General features: G+C 36.8%; 1 protein-coding gene across 1 annotated transcript in view; it reads right to left on the bottom strand.

Moving 5' to 3' along the window:
- Nucleotides 1-23,913, bottom strand: part of TOPAZ1 (testis and ovary specific TOPAZ 1) — a 43,786-nt gene that overhangs the window by 6,975 nt on the left and 12,898 nt on the right. Inside the window, exons 5-16 of the mRNA XM_076332314.1 lie at nt 23,261-23,391; nt 21,184-21,245; nt 18,721-18,836; nt 14,206-14,291; nt 13,346-13,483; nt 8,835-8,898; nt 7,551-7,702; nt 7,247-7,339; nt 6,838-6,953; nt 5,287-5,353; nt 4,082-4,256; nt 2,441-2,541 (exon numbers count right to left, since the gene is read on the bottom strand). Coding sequence (XP_076188429.1) covers nt 2,441-2,541; nt 4,082-4,256; nt 5,287-5,353; nt 6,838-6,953; nt 7,247-7,339; nt 7,551-7,702; nt 8,835-8,898; nt 13,346-13,483; nt 14,206-14,291; nt 18,721-18,836; nt 21,184-21,245; nt 23,261-23,391 — 1,301 coding nt within the window. The remainder of the gene's footprint in view (nt 1-2,440; nt 2,542-4,081; nt 4,257-5,286; nt 5,354-6,837; nt 6,954-7,246; nt 7,340-7,550; nt 7,703-8,834; nt 8,899-13,345; nt 13,484-14,205; nt 14,292-18,720; nt 18,837-21,183; nt 21,246-23,260; nt 23,392-23,913) is intronic.

The raw sequence follows: 23,913 nt of genomic DNA, 5'->3' as shown, positions 1-23,913 counted from the left end.
GAGTTGTCTCCATGGAAGACCTATTCACATGTTTCAGATCTGCATGTTTTTTCGAAATACATCTGTTTTATGAACCTTCCTTAGCTCTTACAAAGAATATTCTCTTCAGGATGAAGGAGCATACATGTTTTACCCCTGAGAGCCACCAAGCATCAAAGCTATGTGATAAAGAGGTTGGATGTTCATGAAGGGAAAGTGATCTGAAAAGTACATCTAGAGCTTTAGGCAGTCCAACATATTCATAAAATGGCATAGGGCACGTCCTAAAGCCGAAATTACTTTGGGCACAGCAGGAAGAACAAATCCATCACTATCTTATTTTCTGTACCACTTTTTGGAAGAACCAAGACATGGGATCAAGCAGATACTATCCCATAACCACAGGATTAGGGACTTATCCGATACATATAATGGAGTGAAGCTAGTTGGAGAGAGGTAGGAATGGCAGTTCTAGTTCATCCCTGAAGCAAAGACCAGTTTGGAATCTGCCAGTTCTGATAAAAGTCATTCAGAGCACAGCCTCATTCACATTCCCATATAGTCAACACAGGTTGTCTACAAGGCTATTTGAGGATCTTGGTGAGCAGTCTGTTGAGAGGTGGGCTTGATACCTAACACAACATTGTCAAAGAAGCAATGATGTTTTGCTCTAGACATGAAAAAAATCATAGTATCATAAGAACTGTTATACAAGAGAAACACTACACATGCTTTTGACACCTTGCACCTCTGAAATAAGGACATGAAGATGAACCTCCCTGGAATATCAGAGGTCCTGCAACCCAAATATCAGGATCTTCCTTAAGATGGATCTGGAAAACAGCTAAAATGTATGGAAGGCATTTCCCTACAAACACTGAATATATGCTGTCTCTGCTGAAGAAGACAGCCAAAACCCAAGCCAAACTAAGCTCTTCGATGGGCATGTGAGCACTGACCACTCCTCAATGCCAAGAATTTAGACTACCTCCTCTATGGCCAGGAATATCTTAACTGTTCTAACTGCTGAGTTTTGTGGAACAAAAATGCTTCAGAAAGTTCTAGTGCAGCACTACAAAAGTGCTAATGCAAAGACCCTCTCTCCTTCCCTTTACTCCTAAACAGTACCACACTGTGCTGCAGCTTGATAGGGACCTGCTGAAGACCATTCAACTCAACAAGTTGATGCTGCAAAATTAATGATTCATCAAAACGGGTGCATTGCCTCTAGACTAAGCACCTCTATCAAATATCACCTGGGACTTGGGTTGACCCTGGAAACAGACTGAGAAGTGCACAGGTTTTACATAACAGAATTCCTGAAGGTCATCCCCTAGAGACAATAGTACAAAAGACATTTTAATCCTTTGATGCAAACTAGAAAGGGTTCCTCAACAATAATTCACAAAAAAAACCCCAAGAGACAAAAGGGGACAAGGAGAGTGTTTGCTTTTGTTCATAAAAATACATGCTGGAAATCATCTTGTATGGGATGAGGAACATCCCAGTACAGCATAATTATTAGTTGTAAGGATCAGGCCCATTGATTCAAAGGTAAGTTCAGAATGTGATCACTGACCAAAATACACTCCAAAATCATTGGTGGTTTTATTATTTCTTAGGTTGTCACTGGTCACACTGCACTGTATAAGAGATCCAGCTTGGTATACACTGCTTCCTTCCACGAAGAAAAAGACGAATTTAACATTGAAACAGATCTTGCTGCAGTGAACTTATGATCAATACTGCATGAGGCCTAAAGGGTGTAAAACATCCAGTGAAAGGTCTAGTCTCTTAACCCTGGCCCTTTGTAATATTTGGCAGCAAAGAAAGGATTGTAAAGGGTATTTCTTTGTGAGGTCCGAGTCTTTGCAAGATTCACAGAACTTAGAACCCTAGATTCAATGGAAGAAAAGCACTTCTAGTGACGTCCTGGGGAATGAGGAGTTCACCAAGAGCAGTAGCACCCTTGCTATGCTTCCCTTCTGTCTTCCTGGCCTTATCCATTTCATTTGAGGTTAGGTTCAGAATCGTCAGTGCAGGGAAGGGCCCACTCAAACTTTTGTAAATATTGCTTGAGTTGGGAGGTCTCAGAATACAGCAGTATTGCCAGATGGAAGAAAGTGGCATTTCTGGGAAACAATCCCATCAGCACCTCGCCCCAGAATCTCAGGAAGACCTGTCTCCTAAGTCCAGATTCATCCTTAGCTCAGAAAAGTCAAAAGCTGAACCTGAACAATCAAGTTTCTAGGTTGCGAGACGAATGACGGGCTCCATAGAAGACTACTGCTCAGAAAGGCACAATAAAATGCTTTGATCCAGCTGGACAATTAAGAAGTACTACGATGGTGCAGAGGCAGGTGGCACATCCAGCCATTCAACTAGAGAAACACAGTTTAACATCTAGAAAAGAAATGACTCATTCTTTTTCTTCCAGTGAGGTTCCTATAGTCCAGTATACCTTTAGCCACTGCAGTACTTTGTGATAAGAATACATGACACTTATCCCAATCCTTCCAATGAAAATTCTGTCTGCTTCATTATGTTGTGAATTTTTTATTACTGGAAAGAAAAAAAAACAATTTTTTTTTTTTAATTTTACATGTAAATGCAGTTTTAAAGAAATTACACACTTGAAAAACACGGTTGTTGTGAAAATATTAAATATACTTTCTGAAATATTTGCCATTAAAAGTAGTAACTTCTTAAGTCTTAACACCAGAAGTAAATAACTATAGTTTATTCAGACACTATTTCATAGTAGTCTAATTCATCCATAAGATGCTTGGAAATGTAATGGCATAATTTAGTAACATCATTATTTGTAAAGTAAGCTTTGCATTTTCTGTCACCATGAAGAAATGTTGGCAATTACAGAACTGAGTACAAGTTTTTCCAACAAAATTATACAACCACTTTGGAAGCACTGTTGGTATTCTAGAGCAGTGGTCTCCAAAGTGGGGTGTGAGCACAACAATCCATTCAGGTGTGGGAAGAAAATATTTTTGTACCATTAAAAAATAAAAATAAATAAAATTAAATATTTTAAAAAGTAGTGTTTATTTTCATCTTTATCTCATCTTTTTGATTTCTATTTTTGTGTATGGTTTCTAATGTACTTAATATATTAGTGCAGTAGTACATGTATATAATTTATAAATAAATAAATAAATAAGACGGGTGCTCAAAAATTTTTTACTGATAGAGGTGCCTATGAGTGTGGAGACCACTGCTCTAGGGAAGACAGACTACGTTCCAAGCCCCACCAAAATCTTCTGTCTGTGTCACAACTGGAAGCTGTGATAGCCGTTTTATAATATGAAAGTCTGTGGTCAGAAAAGTCACGTCATATATCTGGAATAAATATTCATCACGTTTTAGTAGTTAATACAGGTTGAAAAAGATCTGAGTCATCCATTATAAAACGCTTTAATATCCCACTGACACTTGACTGAGCCTCAGTTTCCTGTAAACTTATTAGGAAGAATGATACAGATATGTAAATGAAGGGACATAGAGAGGAAAGGGGTAAGAAAACCTGCCAGAACTATTAAAAAACTAGAAGGTGTTTTGTGGACCCAGCCCTTGCAGAAGTTCTTGGTTCTTTAGAGAATGAAGTAATTCTGAAAATCCAAATCACTGGGGGGGGGAGGGGGGGGGGTACTAATGAGATACATGATGTAACCCTGTTCAATGTGTTTTCAAACATACAAATACATATATAGCTGTATTTACAGCTCTAAAGTTTATTTATGCTATTAAGAGTGTGACACTTCACATGACAATACTTAAATATGTTTGCCTTTGTCCTGAGAATAGGGCATTCTTATTAAAAGACCACCAATTTTGGTTTCTTGATTTCACAAAGCTCAAATGTTCTTCTTTCAGAACTTTGACTTTAAGTGTAAGCACTGTGGATTTTACTTCTACTAGAAAATTACTTCTATTGAGCATTTTGGCTGATTGTATTTGCACCTCAATATTGTAACATAAAATTAACTAATATTCAGAAAACAGTATTCAAATTTGTTTTTTTACCTCTTTTAAAAACTCTACAAAGAACAGGGATGAACAAAAAGCATTTCTTGCATCTTAATTTTACCTGCATCAGCAAAATCACAAAAAGGAACTCCTGGTCTGTCTGTCTCAGAATCTCTGGTTAGCATTTCAGCAATACATAAAGACAATTTCTGAAGATCATCAAAATGTTCACATCCAGTTCTTGCATTAACATACAAAGCTCCCAGCTTGGTCCAATCACTTTTTTCCTTGCAATGCTGTGAAGGCGGCAAGGGATAAATATAAGCAAACCTGCTTCCAGAACACCAAATAGAAAATACAGTGAAATTCGAGAGATACACCTGGGATATAGACTTAAAGCAGAAAAAAGATGCAGATGAAACGCTACTGCCACAAACCTCCATGTTCAGTATGGCACAGTTACATGTTGCCTAACTTGCACGGACTGCTAATCACTTCTGTCCCTCAAGAAATTAAAATCTTTTTTCCATTTATGTCATGACCCCAACTGGGGAAGCTCATAAATTATTCATCTTATTTAAGAACTGGCATTCATCCAGTATTTTACTATCTTTTTTTTGCACAATGCATGCCAAATTGATGGTTATTTTCTAGATGAATTAGTCTTTTGCTTGCCAGATCACTTGATGACTTTGGTGCTAAAGGAGTAAAATATCAGTCCTGGTACTTCCCTTCTTAAATTTTGGTCTCAGGATCTGTGCAGCAAGTGTGATAATATGTAAACTATATTATAATTGTGCATAATAAGTAATCTGCCCTTGAATGTGAAAGATGCAAGTGTCCAATTAAAGAATTTTTTATGGTATTTTCTTATTCTTTAAAATACCTGCTTAAGTGTTGCCAATTACAGCCTTTTACAACTGTGCCTTTTTATACCAGATATGAATTCTATCTGCTAAATAATATATTAAATATTTTTTTGGTGAGGAATGATGTACCACTACCAATTACAAGCATAACAAATGTAAGGCATAGGAAATAATTGCTTAAAATTATAAAATCTTTGAATTAGATGCAAAACCAAGATAAAAATGACAAATATGTAAATTAAAATACTGACATCACAGAAAAGCCAAAGACAGCTTTCCCCTGCACGTTAATCTTTCCCAAACATGGCTTTGCATAAAATTATTTTATCATAAACTCAATATACTTAATAATAAAGCCCACTAATTTTAGATTATGTAGAAATTTTTATTTCTTGTAGGTTTAAAAGAGGTCATGGTTTAAGTATTCCAACAGGCTTGAAGAATGCACATACTGTACCTGAATTTCAGCCACTGCCAAGTTGAAGTCAAAAAGCCAGTTCTTTTCAAAATGTCTTTCCTGAAATCTTTCATAAGGAAAAAATATTAATACTTAACTTTAACACATCCTATTGAACTAAACTATGCGCTAGCAGAAGGTGATCAACAAATTTTCATATATGAACTAAAAACTGATGTGATTTTTGATCCTATTTACTACACACTATGCAAAGTGGACACTCAAAACAGACATTTACAATCATGCCAAGGGAAGTCAGTACATGTATTAAGCAAATAATTGAGCAGAGCTATTTTCACAGAAAATATTCCCTTGTCTCAGTAGAAATGTAACTGAAAAGGTATGAATAAGACTTGCAATCCATTAAGAAAATGCAGAACTGTATTGTACGTATTTCTGACAGAAAGGTAAAAAAAAAGTTAATTACTTGAAAGAAAGTGCTATTCAGCTTCAAATACCTATGAGCATACTACTTTATTCTGATGCCGCCACTGAAACAATGGATACATCTACCCAGTGTGATGCTATCACGTAGAGATACATAACCTACACATGAATAAGCTAACACATGTAGTTGAAGTAGCACAGCTGATCAGTCTTCATAGATAACAGACTGTTTCTCCGTTTGTGCTAAGAACACATACGTACTGAGGCAACCTGGAAGGGGTCATTCCTTTGTGAATCAAATTCTTGATCTGAGAAGTGATAAAAATTACCTCCAACATGTGTGGTAAGTTGCACTGGTAAACCACTGAGATCCGTGGCTGAAAGTTACTCTATGGGAAAAGTATGAAGAGCAGCAAATAATTTTTACAGCGCTTTCACTTGAAACAGTGATGGCTTGTTTTCACACAGTAGATGCTGCGTATATGGTTTCCTCTAAGAATCAAAGGTTGCTTTATGAATCGCAAATTTAGTTTCTCAGCTTGTGTGCGTGTGTATGATGCAGGTGATAAAAAAAAAAAAAGGATCACAATCTTGTGCAAGTGATGGGGAGACATCAACAGTTTTGGAACAGATCTGGGCTGTGATTTCACATTTTGCCCAGCATAATCCAGCAGTACTTAAAAAATGACCCTCCTCCCTAGTTGTGTTGGCACAAGTGTTTATGCAGTTGCACAGTAAATGAAACTAGAAAACTACTTCAGATTATAACTAATCCTCTTATTGCCTAGAAGGGTTGTTTATTGCAGAAGTACTGTTTGCTTATGCAGGCCTAAATGATATATTAAACCATGATGTTTCTAATTTGACTACAGTTATATAAACTTGTAGCACAGCTGGGAACAGATTGTGCAATGATGATGGAAAAAACTAATCGTAACTGGGGTCAGAATCTAAGTTTTGACTTAACAATACTTGATCTTTGAAGCACAGTAAACTGACAGCACTTTAAAATACAATTAGGCATGATATGATAGTATTTTTATCCAAAACACTAAATTTGCATTTTCTAATTGCCTTTTAAAGTTTTTACATAAATTTATAAAAATAGAATCTGAAGAAGGAACTAGACAGATAAAATTATAAAATAGCTCCTTAAAGACATACCTGGATTTTATGTTCAAAACAATATTTATTTCCTGACTGGAAACTTGCAGTTGGTGAAGGAACTTAATAATATAGTCAAAATGTTCAAACTCAAGGAACATACCAGCATCAATGAGCTGTAATATCAAACCGGGGGAAGAAAAGTAAGCATACAAAAAATTGTGATCACTTGCGTATTTCCAGAGGCAAGTGGCAAACAACAGTGGGAAAAACATGTTACAGTGAATCTCAGTCAAAAAGTAAGGGATAAATGGAAACCCGTACCAAAAAATCAGTTTGTTCAGCTAGTCACAATATAATTTTTAAAAAATAGTACTGAAATAATATTAAAGTGATATGTTTGAGTTTTAAAACAGGCAAGGTATTTCAGAAATTCCAAGAAGTAGCATTAGTACAATCAAACTCATACCTTACAAAAGGTACTGATTAATGTAGGCACAGCGTCTCTTATATTCAAAGAAGCCACATGCTCAAAAACTTTCAGAAGAACATCTACAGCTGGCTAATTTAGACAAAAAAGGCACAATCAGTTTTGCAATGCCATTCAATTAGAAAGCTTAGAGTTTTTATAACAGGAACTTTTGAATTGCTCTTTTTTTCCCCAAGATTTCAGTACCAGAGTAAAAACAAACTTATTACTACAAATGGCACATTTGTCAAAAAACTAAGAAACTATGGATCAAAGATTTTAAAAATATTACAAGGTCACCTACCAGTGTATTGATTTGTACAGTTACATTCAATATCTGAAATACTTCCTGCAACAAACAGTTCTTGAGCAAAGAAATGAGAAGATCATTCAGCACTTCAGAAGCAAAATCCACACCAGGAGTAACTTCTCTGTAATATTTCACAAATATTTGGACTGAAAAAGCAATTAAATTAATTTCACTTTGGGGTAACTGATGCTAACTATTTAAACAAATTATTCCCTTAAATTTTAAATGCAGTGTAACAACCCTTAATTATCCAGGATATTACGGGTCAAGGATATGGAGAAAAACGGGTGAAAGGATCCAGTTTGAATACAGTATTAACCTTACTAGACCCAGACTGACTATTCTGAAATATCTCATGTCATTGAGCTGAACACCATAAGCCCTGTAGGTTTCAAGAAAGCTTAGCTGATTTGGTGGAGCACAAGAAAAATGCACAAAACCAGGTTAGATTTGGTAAGCGCATCAAGGTAGTTAAGGCATTTCCAGACACGAAGCTCTAGGAAGTGAAGTGCAGTGTTATCATGATGGATGGTCTTACAATCTGTTCCAGTGCTAGCCTTGATAGACACGTACTGTAGCCTGCTGGTACCCAGTGTTACCTGCATTACAATGCTCAGTATTTCAGCATGGGAACATTACTACACAGGGTGCAACTGGATCCCATGTTCACATTGTACTATTCTCTAATAAGCTTTCAAAAACTTAAGACTGCTCAGGACAGATACAAAAGGAATGACTGTGCAGAGTAAAATTTAGCCCTTTCTGACTGAACTCAAAAGCTCAGATGGATCTGAATCAACTACAGTCCCTAAAATGCGTTAATCGTAATTGTCTGCATATATGGTAATGTGAAAGGACTACACTAAAGCTGTTTGCATGCTGTAACAGCACTTCATTTCAAGAGCTTAATTCTGAAGTTTTTGGATTTCTGATGTTTGGCCAAGGTGTTCAAAAGTCCCTTAACAAAATTTTGGTTCTGTTAAACCTCCCCCCGCCCCAGTTACTAATTTCTACTCTTAAGTCTAGTTCCATTCAGGACAAGTTCATTTTCCATGGAAGTAAGATTTCTAACAACCTCCTGAGATAACTGTATATCTAAATACCTAGCCTCAATGGGAAATTTGAACATGAAAACATACGGATTGGATGTATTCCTTCGAAATCAGAACTTCTTATTCACTGTTGAAGTGGCACCCATTTCTCTCCTGACAGACTATTTAATTTGCTGTAAATAAGCTAAGCATCAAAGATACATCAAAAGCTACTACTATATCATACCTGCACGTTTTAGAAGGCCTGATTCTTTGATACTAATGTATGTCCTAAGTATTGCCATGCAAATCTAGAAAAAGAGGAAAAAAAAATCCATAGTAAAATGTTACCTCAGTTTATGCCAAACAAAAGAACTACCCACAAACATGAGTTCTATAAGGAAACAAGCTTTACATTGCTTCTATTTAACCCTTACATACTGACAAATGGTGTAAGAAGGTAATTGGGTCTGTAGGCAAAGGCACTGTCAAAAGGACAGCAAATCAAATAGAAAAATAACATAGATGAAATGTTTGGGAAAGGAGCTGCTGGGACCACAACTGCATGCATGTGTGGGTATATACTCATAGCAAACAAAAAAAAAAGAATTTGAAAATACAGTTACTTCGGAATTAGTATAAATGTGGCAGACTGTAAACAAACAGAGAAAGGGAAGCAAAAAGGTGAAAGTGAAAACACGATAAACAAAAATTACATGAATGTACCAACTAAGAAATCAAAAAATCATCTAGAAATGAACTGATCGTCACAAAGATTCACTCATAAGGACACAGAAGAAAAAACTCAGAACTAACTCGATTTAATGAACCATTTCACCTCAGACCCACTTGATTAAAAAAAAAATCCACACCTAGATATTTTAGTATGTTATCTGGTATCGGAACATTCTCATCTTAGCATCTTAAACTATCAGCTTTGTGATACTTACACATTTTGCTCCATCTCTGCAGATGAAGAAACAAAGACTACTGAGACTAAATTTTAGAATTCCAAGTTAGGAAAAAAACCACCCGCCCTTTTAGATACCCTTTGTCACTTCTGAACATTTACAGTCTTTCTGCACAACAATGTAAATGGGTCATATTTAATACTATTTTGTGAAATAATAAAAAATCAAGAGACAGAAGATGCCCTAAATTAGTAGTCATGTTATTGCAGAATTAAGTCAGGTTTATTTTTACATGCAACTTCAAAATTAGACAGGATCCACTCATGGAGTTTGTTACATAGCAAATGTATTATCATCAAGGCAGGAGATACTGGCTTGTGGCCAAGACATCGTTCTTTTTTTAAAACCATTAACCTGTTCAGATCATCAAGTCAAAGAACACAAAAATTGTATGTTGAAGTATGTTGAATATAAATAAAGCTTATTGGTTTTATTTTGAAACAGTGTCATAATGTTGTTGAACTATAGTCTAAAATATACCTTTCAGAAAATCATGTAGAATCTTCGATCATTAATATATATGCAGTGTCACTTGGCAGTGGGTTAACTCATTTAATCCAAATCTACAATCCCAGGTGGCTGAGGGCATTTCCAAAACAAACTTTAGCACATGCTTACAGTATGCAAGTTAGTTTGCTTTCTTTTGGTATCTGTTTTCCTCCTTCTTTGGACTGACTCCCCCAAAAAGCCAAAATTGCATCTGGAGCTCTGACTGTTCCAAGTATGAGTGAAATTGCTTGGAAAATCCCATTGTAGTAGTATTTAATCATGGGACTTGTTACGTTACATTCATAAAAGAAACTAAATGTGCGATTCATTTACAGCTTTAGGACGCTTCAGCTGATTTAGTTGTTTCAATTTTAAAGGTGTAACTGAACCTGCAGACCGTGTAAAAATGTGAGGATCTCTAAATTTTGAGTTAACCTTAATAGATTTCGAACGAAGGTACATGAAAAGAGACAATTCCCATTTTCAAAAGGTAGTATAGATCACACTATTCTGTCACCTATCAGTTGGTTCCACAACTCATTTAACATGACAATTTAATAAAAACTGTAACAAAGGGCTGTGTATCTTATACAAGCAACCGACTGTCCAGTAAAACAGAGTTTTACTACAGTAAAGCACAGAGGTGCTTAATACAGAAGAACAAACACCAGAATTTCCAGCCAGTGTGCACTCTGATGTTTAGTAAGGGGGAAAACCCTCAGTGAGATCAAAACCAGGATCCTTTTTACAAGAGGTTCTGTTTATGAACCCTGTGGCATCTTTGAGATGCCATATTAAATGCCACTTAGATGCCATTAGATGCCACTCCATATTAAATGTGGCTGAAACTGACCAACAGGTTCAAAAATTATTTAAAAGCTGTTAGAGACAGTAATAAAAGGACAGTGCAACTTTAAGTCTCATTTCTTTAGGAAGCCAGATTAAAAAAAACCCCACAACACAACAGAAGCACACACCCAAGGCCGTTAAGTTGCAAGGCGACATTAATGAAGACAGAAATCTTCCTATTTTATATGCTGTTTGTTTCCAGTTAGAGGTTCATAGGATCAAGGAAAAATAGCGTAAGAAGTCACAAAAAGTAAACATTTCTTCAGTGGATACAAGTCCAAAAAATTAATGAGTAAGGTGCACAAAGCTAAAATAAAATCAGACTGAGAAATACAGTTTGCATAAAGACATGTTTTCAAACCACTTATTTAACTGTGCAATTATTATCTATGCTGCAGTCAGAAGTGTCATTCAAGCCAAACTGAATTTCCTGTAATTGCAATTTATGCCCACTGTCTCTTGTCCTTTCACTGGGCACCACTAAGAAGAGTCCAGCTTCATCTTCTTTACACCCCCCATCAGATACTGATACACATTGTTAAGATCCACCCCCTGCCTTTAAATACTTTAGGGAGTATTTAAAACACAGTCTTAATAGTTTTGTTTACTTTGCCTAATACAAAAGAGATTTCACTGTTTGAAATTAAAGGCATCTTTTAAAAAAAATAAAAACTGTTAACTTGCAGAACGTGCTGAGCTGAAGTATGCTGATTTTCAAAACATATGACGTTTTTATGAATTAAATCACTGCTGTGTTGTGTGATCAACCACAACTGTGAAGAGTGTTAAATCCTAGTAAGTTATGCCTTAAAGCATCAACCAGTTACTTACTGAAAAGGAAGAAATATCCATTATGGGGAAAGCTATTTCTCTTCAAAAATTATGGTAACAATCATCACTGAAAACATAGTACTAAGCAAGTGGACTACCAATCTGCATAACAGTTCCTAAAGAGATTTATTTCCCCTGTATTTGACTAGATGACTTTGTTGCTGCTCTACCTGTCTTCCATTTATGTACTTTGGTGCCACCATGAGGTGCTTGGCCTATTATCATTTTTAAATGGACAGTTCTAAAAAAAAAAAAGTAAATACACAAACAAATAAACCCCAAAGTATACTTCCAGACTACCAAGAAAGTTAGGCTAGGTTTGGTGGGCAGAACAGTAAGCGTGCTGGAGTGCTGCACCACAAGTAAAACCAAATTGAATGGATTTTTAATAGTTTTAGGCAAATAATTCTTTAATGTGTCTGTATGTAACGAAGCACTACAAACCATGATAATTCATACAAACTAGCTGAAAATTACTGATATGCACTACAGCCTGCCAAAGATATTTCACAATTGAGGAAAAGGGAAAACATCCCATACAAAATTACTCTCAAATGATCTTAGTATTTTTAAGCTGTCAATTTTCAAAGGGGTTACAAAGCATTAGGAAAAAAAAAAACCTCAGCTCTTTTTTGAGACATAAAAAGGAAAAGAGAAAACATTGAGAAAAATAAAACCAAATTACACTGATGTATTTTAAAAATTCTGACACAGTATATTTAAGGTATCAAGGAGATGGATAAGCTCCTTTAAATGCTATCTTTTTTTTTTAGTATTTATGTCTAACAGGTTCACCACAAGTTATTTTTTACATTTTGATTCTGTAATTTCTTACTTACTGACACCAATGATAAGTACACAATGATTGGTACTCATACCAATAAGACGGTAGATAAGAAATAAATCTTGTAAGACCTGATGAGGACAGTTTTAGGCATTTGTCTTTGTTTAGTTGTTTTAATGTTTTTGTTTGCTTCCAAGTGACTTACGGAACCACCTAAGTCTTGGTTTCATACAGTCAATTCCAAAATCTTATTACATGACAGCACAATTAGCTTGCCTTGCACAGTTCTTGGAAGTACTACAGACTCATAATTTCTTTGTTAAATGGTTTGAAAACACATCTACTTTGCCCACCACTGGAAAAGTATTTTTGCTTGCAAATATTATGAGAATTGTTGCTCCGTTTAAGGAGATTAGAGCATCTTTAAACAAACGTGCCCCTGTTACACAAAACTTGCAGAAAGTAATATACCATAGATGGCTTTTGACTTTAAGAATATATACAAAGTCTGGGTTTGCTTACAGGTCTCTGATGCTTGGGATTGAAATGTCTCAGAATCTCCCCATTCTAGTACTCTATATTCGTACCACCTAATTCTTGCTCTTTTGCTGATGTCTGTTCTCTTAAAAAGTTTACTAGTTCAAAATTCTACCATTTTTTAAAAAATGAACTTTGAAAGACCTTGTGAGGAAGAATTTCTGAACATTTTTTTGATTCATCAATCTCTGAAATTTACTCCATTTTCATATATAAATGAACAAAGGAGATGTCATTTTGCATTTTAAAAAGTGTTCACACTTAAAATCTGTTCCTTTCTTCAATAAATCTCTTTACCTTTTCATCCCCTTGTTCAGGAACATGACAAAACCAACATTTTGCTCTTTCACACCCACGCAAAGTCATGAAATAAAATCTGCAATATTTCCGGGGCAATTCAATCATCTCGAGGATCCGCTGGACTGAATGAGAAGCCTAAGATAAAATAAAATTAAAACAAGCAGAAAAAACCCGACAGATAATATTTTTTGAAAGCAAACATGCTCTTTTTTTGAGAATTTCAAAACACCTACAAATTATAAACAAAAGCAAAAAATGTGATCTACAATTAAACCTTTGAAACAACCCTCATCTCTATACTGTATTTGCAGCATTCAAAGCAGACCAAGATGAATCCCTTGTCGTGTCGTGTTAGTGTCTAACACAACAAAAATCTGTCTTGAAGACCACAGACAGAGAGAATACAAGAACTGCTAAATGAGACGGACAATGAGTAGAGAGGAGGAAGAAAGGTGACAAACTCCTGCATGACTCTGGATAACAGTCTGAGAATTCTGGGGCATCAATTTCCTTTACCCTTTTTCAGTGCCCAGCATAATGGATAATGCAGTCTGTCTTAAACCTGTGAAACCTTGTCTGCTTTTCAGTTCTACAAAAACAATAAAGCAAAAAGCATTATTTGATTTTGCTTAAGCTGGAGATTGAAATCAACAAAGCTCTACTGTGATTAGCTGTCCCCTCATCATTGATTTTGTTCTCAGAAATCGTATTTACTCAGTGATAACATCTTTAAAGGAGTAGAAACATAAACATGCATAGATTTGTAATTTCTGACTAGATATATGGAGAATTGTCTGAATATTTATAACAAAATTAGTGCCAAAGGATCAGAAATCATTAAGGATTTAACAACTCACAATTGCATTTTTTTGCATCTTCCAAGGCTCACAATCTCCATAATTTTGCAATGGCAGTAAAGGACTTTTTCCTGAAAATCTGTAATCTAAAAATTAGGATGGGGGCAATAAATGGATCATGTAATAAAACAAATCATACTGAAACCACTCTCATTTATCTTATTTTCCTTTATATTTATAGTTCCTTCAAGTCACAGCAATGAATAATGAAAATTTGATTAATACAACCTAAAGCCAGTAATTTAAGTTACAGTTTTCTTAAGTATCCTAAAACTGAGACTTCACACAAACTTCAAGAGTAAGCACATTTAAAATAAAAACTTCACTACTTTATCCAAGGTTTCTAATCTAACTTACAGAGATGAGAAAAGAAATGGAATAAAAATATTCAGAAGTTTTAATTTCAAAAGGAAACACCCCCCCTTATCAGTAATCTTTGCATTCCCACATCGCTAGCCAAAAATTTAAACTATTTTTCCAGAATTGAAATAAAACCTTTCATATTCTATGTTTTAAGCAGTGCAATATCAAGCTTAAGCCCAATGTAAGTTACTGGTTTCTTAACCATGAAACTTGGTTTTAGAGCTTCAATTATTATTGATAACAGATTTATTTTTCTGAAAAATGAATAGTGATAATGGCAGATAAAAGTTCAAATTTTCAACTCCATATCTAACAAGAAATAAGAGCTTTTGAATGCCTTGCTTCTAGGGTTCCCATCTGGCCCCTTGAAAGAACTGGGTATCCAGAAGGCAGGATGCTTAGCCCTTTCTGACAAACTGTAGTTACTAAAGAGCATCCAATAATGATGCATGTTCTACTAGAGACTTGCACTAGGTACATGGCTCTTAATCCGCATGTCCTTCTAAACAGATAGGACTATCACAGGATAGGAAGGAGAAATACAACGTACAACAATTAAATATCTAAATGTTACGTACTGTCACAGCTGCACACAATTTTGTGCAGTGATGGTGGGCAATTTGGTAAATTCAGGATTGGATAAATTTAGTGACAGGAAAAAGACTGAGAAAACAATCAACCACTAGCTGCAGAAAAATGCCACTGGGAACTTGAGCTCAGAAGTCTCTCCTCTAGATTCTTGCCGTCCCCACAGCATAGAGTTTCTGACCAGGTCCTTTTAACAGTTTGTACTCTCCCTGCTGACTGTATGTCAAATTTGTAGGCGAGCAGGCACTAAAGTGAAATAGCCAATCCTGCCTGCACAGTTCTGGGGAAAAAAAGGTTGTTTTGCCCTCTCCTAGCACAGAAACTCTTGCTTTGGCAACCATTTCAAATGATTTTAAGAAGGAAGATTTAGAAGAACTCTTCAGCAGGTGTATACACTTTTAAGGCCAAAGACATGAGCAATTTCAAACTACTGTAGTCTGGAGTCATATTTCACAGTTGCTTTTTATAGCATCTATGTTTCTTGCACTTCCTGAAAATATTGTTAAATGACTGCTTGGTAGAGCACCATGGGACAAAGCCCTGGAGGGAAGAGGGGCCCAAGAAAGCTGGGTAATATTCAATGACCACCTCCTCCAAGCTCAGGAGCGATGCATCCCAACAAAGAGGAAGTCAGGCAAAAATGCCAGGAGGCCTGCATGGATGAACAAGGAGCTCCTGGACAAACTCAAAATACAAAAAGGAAGCCTACAGAGGGTGGAAGCAAGGGCAGGTAGCCTGGGAGGAATACAGAGAAATTGTCCAAGCAGCCAGGGATCAGGTTAGGAAAGCTAAAGCCCTGATAGAATTAAATCTGGCCAGGAACATCAAGGGCAACAAGAAAAGCTTCTATAGGTACGTTGGTGATAAAAAAAAGACTAGGGAAAATGTGGGCCCTCTCCAGAAGAAAGCATGAGACCTGGTTACCCGGGATATGGAGAAGGCGGAGGTACTCAATGACTTTTTTGCCTCAGTCTTCACCAGCAAGTACTCAAGCCACACCACCCAAGCCGCAGAAGGCAAAGGCGGGGACTGGGAGAATGAGGAACTGCCCACTGTAGGAGAAGATCAGGTTCATAGGAGAAGATCAGGTTCAAGACCATCTAAGGAACCTGAAGGTGCACTAGTCCATGGGACCTGATGAGGGAACTGACGGGTGAAGTTGCTAAGCCACTATCCATCATATTTGAGAAGTCGTGGCAGTCTGGTGAAGTTCCCACTGACTGGAAAAGGGGAAACATAACCCCCATTTTTAAAAAGGGAAAAAAGAAGTCCTGGGGAACTACAGGCCAGTCAGTTTCACCTCTGTGCCTGGCAAGATCATGGAGCAGATCTTCCTGGAAACTATGCTAAGGCGCATGGAAAATAAGGAGGTGATTGGTGACAGCCAACATGGCTTCACTAAGGGCAAATTGTGCCTGACAAATTTGGTGGCTGCCTACGACGGGGTTACAGCGTTGGTGGGTAAGGGAAGAGCAACTGACATCATGTACCTGGACTTGTGCAAAGCATTTGACACAGTCCCGCACGACATCCTTGTCTCTAAATTGGAGAGACATGGATTTGATGGATGGACCACTCAGTGGATAAGGAATTGGCTGGATGGTCGCACTCAAAGAGTTGCAGTCAACGGCTCAACATCCAAGTGCAGACCAGTGACGAGTGGTGTTCCTCAGGGGTAGGTATTGGGACTGGCGCTGTTTAACATCTTTGTTGGAGACATGGACAGGGGGATTGAGTGCACCCTCAGCAAGTTTGCCAACAACACCAAGCTGTGTGGTGCGATCGACATGCTGGAGGGAAGGGATGCCATCCAGTTGGACCCTGACAGGCTTGAGAGGTGGGCCTGTGCGAACCTCATGAGGTTCAACAAGGCCAAGTGCAAGGTCCTGCACATGGGTTGGGGCAATCCCAAACACAAATACAGGCTGGGCGGAGAATGGATTGAGAGCAGCCCTGAGGAGAAGGACTTGGGGGTGTTGGTTGATGGGAAGCTCAACATGACCTGGCAATGTGTGCTTGCAGCCCAGAAAGCCAACCGTATCCTGGGCTGCATCAAAAGAAGTGTGGCCATCAAAAGAAGGTTGAGGGAGGCGATTCTCCCCGTCTACTCCACTCTCATGAGACCCCACCTGGAGTACTACATCCAGCTCTGGGGTCCACAGCACAAGAAAGACATGGACCTGTTGGAGCGGGTCCAGAAGAGGGCCACAAAAATGATCAGGGGGATGGAACACCTCTCCTATGAAGAAAGGCTGAGAGGGTTGGGGTTATTCAGCCTGGAGAGGAGAAGACTTCGGGGAGACCTTATAACAGCCTTCCAGTACCTGAAGAGGGCCTATAAGAAAGCTGGAGATGGACTTTTTACAAAGGCATGTAGTGATAGGACAAGGGGTAATGGCTTTAAACTGAAAAAGGGTAGATTCAGATTAGATATAAGGAAAATTCTTCACTATGAGAGTGGTGAGGCACTGGAACAGGTTGCCCAGAGAAGTTGTGGATGCCCCATCCCTGGAAGTGTTCAAGGCCAGGTTGGACGGGGCTTTGAGCAACCCAGTCTAGTGGAAGGTGTCCCTGCCCATGGCAGGGGGTTTGGAACTAGATGATCTTTAAGGTCCCTTCCAACCCAAACCATTCTATGATTCTATGACATGATGATAAAATTGTTCTACAAGCTCAGACTGGCAGTATAATTTGAAACTAAGCAAGAACCTCTGCCACTGATCTCATTTCAGGAAATCCATGTTTATAAACATCCATATTAACCAATAATTCTAAACCCATTAATTCCCAAAACAGCTGTTGCAAATAAACAGACTGCAGTATCTATCCATAATTAATCAATTCCTGTTTTTCTCTATCTTGTATGCCAAATAAAACTATGCATTTATTTAAGGCTAAATGTCAGGTTTGTTATGTGCCAAGAAAAAGAGAAGGAAACTTTGACTACAGTTCCATTACATTACGATTTCTCTGGTGGCAGAGATGCTTAAGAGGTACCTGTCCCAGGTGTGAAATATACCAGGTCAAAATCAAGTGCTGCTTATTAAATCTAAATAATTTCCTTGATCCAGTCTAGTGAATGCCTCACAAACATTTGAATTGGCATAAATAACAAAGTTCTGACCTTCAGCAACGTGGGCAAATCCCCTAACCAAGTTTTGCTGACAGATAACAACCAACCAAGAAAATCTACAGTCACGTTCTCTGACCACAAATAAAGAAAAACGAGTTACTTGCCAATAACATGGCTCAAACACAATGTGTCAAAACACTAAGAATGCAGGCATTGCTGTACCATTAAAGTATCTGAGAACCATAAATACCAAGACAGGATGATTGCTATTTGACCCTACTGAATAGGATTCTGCTAAAAAACCCAACCCAACCCAAAAAACCTCACTAACCTATCATATGAGAGCTTGCATTTTTGCTTCTATGTATGCAAACTAAAACAAATTCCAGTCAATGCCTTCAGGAATTGAAGAAATTCCTTAAGATTTTATAGCTAAATAAAACACATGCAAAAATAAAGTCTGGAGGGTTCACCAATACAGAATACGATACCATTTGTCCGGGGTTTCATCACTGTAGCTTCATTGAGTAGGACATTTACTTTCGGGGCATCCAATGGCAATCCCGATAGCAATTCACAGTTCACAAGACCTTTGCATTTACAGTCACTGTTGAGTATTAAAAAACAAAAATTTGTTTAACCAAATTAAACAGGTGCTTTTCCCATATACTAAACGCCTAAAAAGGGGGATTAAGTGTATAAAAGATGAGAATTTCTTCAACAATTTACACAACACTTAAAAACTTTCTGTAAATTTAAATAGCTAGCGTCCCAACAACTTTACTTTCATTACTCTCCTGGTCCAATCTGATTAAGATCTTAGCGGAGATTATTCTGTCCTAAAGTGTAACTATATGAAATTCAACAAATAAGTAGAAAAGGCACCCATGAACCACTTCTTTTTTTTCCACTATGCTGACAGGAAGACTGAGATGATTTCTGTCACCTCTGAAGAACATCTACTTTTCAGTAGTCTGTTATGTAATATATGCCAAAGAAGTAATGCACAAAGTTTTTGAAATTGCATTTGAAGAGCCAACTGTTTTCTTTCCTAATAACTGACTCTACTCGGCAGAAGATGTAGGTGATTTCAAAGGGAACTCCAATTAAAGACTGTTCTGCCTTTAACTATTCCCAAATATGTACATTCCAGATAATTAAACTAAAATGTGATGTTTACCAAAATAAGCTACAAATATTGCTCGCAAAATACTTAGTGATCTCTTTCTTATTTGTAAATAAAGCCACAGAAAAAAATAATCCCCTTTCATGAGAACTTCCTCCCCTCCCCCCTTCAATTAAGAATCTAGGTACAGTACAAAGGACATTTCAGCCTGCTTGCTGTTTGGAGACAGAAATAGACTTGCTATCCCCTATGTGGGGCATGTTCTAGCTATTTAATACTTCTTATAGCCAGGATAATTTAAATCTTTCCTAAATTGCAGACTGCTTTTAATACAGTTTGAAATAAAAATGCTACGGCAGAGAAGAATAAATTCTATCTAATAAACCAAATTCTTCAATATCAATCTTTATTTTTATTCTAGTCAATGTATTGTATTGGTCTCCAGAGGAAAAAAATCTGCAGATCTATTTACTCAGAATTTTCAAGTTACCATGTAAAATTTTTTTTATGCTTCCTTGTGATGCCAGCCTCAGATCTGACACAACAGGATTTTCATAGCAGCTTACCTTCAGGATAACAATCTCAGCTCTCTTTTTAATCTAGACATGAAACTACACACAATTTTGCCAGGAACTGTAAACTATATATCTCTACAATAAATTTCTTTTTTTTAAGTAACAGCATCACTAGAAGTGGAGTTTGCTAAATAAGAACAGTAACTACGTTTTCTTCTAGATGAAACTTTGTGATGGTAACATTTTTGAGTAAAACTAGAGAAAATAGTTTGACTCCAAATGAAGAAATAAATGCCTCTTCTCTAACCACACAGAGTGCTGCATTTCAACCAAGGAAGTGAAGTAATGCAGTATCACTTGCACAAACATATTTTATCCAGCATAACCTACTTATTCTATAGCATAAAGAACTATTTATGCTACTAAGGTAAATTTAAATGGGTGTTTTACCAGAAGGAGGAGCTTGGAGCTCTCTAGTGGCTTAATGAACAGATGCAATATTCTCCATTTAACGGACTTCTGGTATACTTCAAGTCTGTCACAGAAATGTGACTGGTGCTGGAAAAAAGCAATACCCTCTTCTATGCCAGCTAAGGTTTCTTGATTATTGTGAAAATGACTCTGAAATATCTGTTATTTCTCTTCTAATTACTGAAGTATTCCATCAGTTAAGTATACTTTTTCTACAAAATCTTATTCTGCTTCATTTTTGGGCTGATGTTGAGTGGAAGTTTCTTAGTCTGACACTTTCAGTCATATGTACAATAAACACTGTAAGCACAGCTTGAAGCTAGCAGAACAGTAAAGCACGTGCTTAACTCCACATGCCATATTTTTAAGCGCTTTTTTCTACTGCTGTTCAAGTATTTGTCAGCCTGAATTTGAATGAGATCTTTCAATTCTTTCATCAGTTTAGAAAGTCCCAAGAGGCAGAAAAGAAAGGTGGAAGTTTCATTGTTTTTTTGGTTTGTTTTTTTAAAGTTCTGGTAAGTGCTATTGTGGCTGGAAATGTATCTTATGCTATACTCACATTGAGATGCCAAGGTGAGACACTGGCATAAAGTAGTTATATTTCGTCACCAGACAGAGGACAAAATAACCTCTATTGTCCTGTCAGGCTATGACGAAACTTGTCTTGTACTTTGCACAGTGAAATTGTATTATTTCACGTATTTATTTTCTTCATCACATAGTCACAATAACATAGAAAAATTGAATTAAAATGCTAATGGTGTTTCGGTAAAAACATCACATTTCATTTGTACAGTAACTGGGGAACATCACAGGTTACATGAAGAACACAGTATATATACCTTTTTTCAGCTTCACCCTTTTTTTCTTGTTTAACATCAGGCACTCCATCTGCAAACCTGAACTGTGAAGATATTTAAAATGTACTTTCAGATACAGCAAAGCACTACTAAGCCTGTTACGCTTTACACTAGACTTAAAACTGTTAGAGATCGTTGGAAGGTGTGATAATATAGTCTTGACTGTAAAAACTGTAATTTGGACTATAGGGTTACTCTTACACCATCTTTTTAAATGGACACACTGCCATTATACTCTGTGATCTTTAAAATAGTGATTTTTTTAATTGGAAAAAAGGTGACATGAACGTCTTCACTTCTCTTTGCTCCCACTGATAATCCCAGCAATTTTTAGGCCCACTGCCCAATTTTAACTGTACCTGACAGATGTGTAGAAACCCACAAAAGACATTCCATCAAGTTTAATGAAAATTTAAAGCTGTATTGGGGAGAAATCTAAGGCTTTTGCTCAGCTGTGCACCATGGTGTATAGGTAAAAAATCCCCAAAGATATGGAGAAAAAAGACAGCACCTAACATATTTGGGGGTGAGAATCTGAAAGGACTGATACAGAACAACATCATGGAATCCTGGCTTTGTTTGTCCATTATTCATGAAGTAACTTGAACTTCACATTATATCACAAATTTATGATAGCCAAAGAATTAGAGATGGCTATGCTCTCATCGGATTTCCAAACTTCATTCTACCAGTTCTCCAAATATTTTTAGGGTTTTCTCTGTGATTCTCACAGCATTATTAGTTGGAAAAGCCATCAAAAAACCAAAACCCAAAATTACCCCAAACGGTAGAATACTTGCAACAAATGTTGTGTCATTCCACTCCCCCCCAGGTCTGCACAGCTAGTTTTCCATCCACATACAGGAATAGGTTTAGGGCCATAGCATGTATTTTGTGGCTTAAGTTTGGTTAAGTTTGAGGTTTGGGTGAGATTAGTTGTACATACTTACTGTTGTCCAACACAGCACAGAAAAGCAAACATTAGGACACTGATTTTATAAAGCCACAACATTATGAAGTAGCCCAACTGGGACTGACCTGGCAGTACTGCAACAAGTACTACACCTCCAGTAACCTATGCTATTTGACAGACCCTTTTACCCTCTCTAAGAAGTCAGGGAACAAAATGGCACTGTTCACTTTGCGAATCAGATGTTAGCAGCCCCATTTCCATTTGCTGAAGGAAATGTTTGTATGTGCTTTTAAATAATGATTTTGCCAGGGAAACTGATTCCCTGCTGTTTGATTACCTTATCAATTACTTACCAGTTTTTAGCCATGTGAATTTTACAGTTTAACTTAACCAGTTAAAACCATTATCCACTCTTGAAGTAGTGGAAAACAAGTAAATGCTATCAGCAGCTATGTCTGAGTGGCAGTGAGATGTAAATTCCAATCCATTATCAAAGTAGTAAATAGTATAAAACTTCAGCAAGTCTTAAAAGACTTAGACTTATTATCTAGAGGAAGGAGGACAGAGAGAATAGAAAGGTCAGATAAAGTCAGTGAGCATGAAAATGGCTTCACGTTCCCTCTGGACTGCCAGGAAGTCAGTATGTTAATGTAATGGCCCTTCTGCCCAAGTAATGAGACACGGAATGATCCTCCTCAGATGCATGATGGCTGTGCAACTCCCCAGCTTTCCAACACCACCCCATCCTTCTGAGACTGTGTGGTGAGAAGCATTTAACACCAACTTTTAAAACTAGGTATGTTATGTAAAAATGTCACATATGCACAGTAGTACTCTTAGGTGTTCACTGGAACAGTAATTTTCATACAACTGGTAATACAGAATTACTGTAACAACTGATATAACAATATCTTGTTTCCTTTCGAATTTCAAGATGAATTATTAGTGACAAGATAAAAAAACAAGTTCTGTCAAGCAAAACTTACACTGGCAATAGCACAGTAATCTATGAAACACTGATATTCTTTTTATTACAGGAAATTAAAAATTTTGTTGATAAAACAGCATTAGTAATTAAAATTATCCAATTACATGGACTATCATTTCTTAAACTATTTAGTGACAGAAAGCATGATTTCTCAGTACCTCTTCGTCCACGTCAAAACTCTTTAAAAGTTCAGCTAGATCCCTCAGTTGCCCATCTTCAAGAAAGTCCTCAGTAACACCTCCCAAAGGACTGCTTCCTTTGGAGGAGTTGTGGGTTTTACTATCTTTAGCTGAAAATATATAAACACATTACTTTCTGTGTTTCCCATGCTACACGACAACAAAGCTTTTATGTCCTAAATATTACAAAGCTTTAATACTAATGACATTTAAGAACTCCCAGGACTTCCTAAATGTGAAATTTATATGTAAAATTATTTCACCTTTAAAGCACAAACCATTTCAAATAAATATTAAACTTAATCTGCAATTAGAATTCTATCCAAGCCGTACGTTGTTTAATAGTCCCTGTAGAACAGTACAACAGGATTATTTATATAATATTGAATTCAATATTTTAGAAATAAATTCAGTTAAGCTTTGTTATTAAAACACAGCCAAAGAATGTATGGTAATTTGCTAAGCAAATAAAGACTTAGTCTTTGCTGGAGAAGGGGATAAGTTAATTATAATGACATGATGCAATCCTGAACTAAATATAGATAGCTCTGAGAAACTCCAAATTCCTGTAATACAGTAAACTCAATGAGAATTCAGTGTCAGGAAATTTCAGCACCTTTTGCAGATGCCAC

Source organism: Aptenodytes patagonicus, chromosome 2 (genome assembly GCF_965638725.1).
Source record: "Aptenodytes patagonicus chromosome 2, bAptPat1.pri.cur, whole genome shotgun sequence".
Taxonomy (NCBI): Eukaryota; Metazoa; Chordata; class Aves; order Sphenisciformes; family Spheniscidae; genus Aptenodytes; species Aptenodytes patagonicus.
This window is presented reverse-complemented; position numbering and strand designations above follow the sequence as displayed.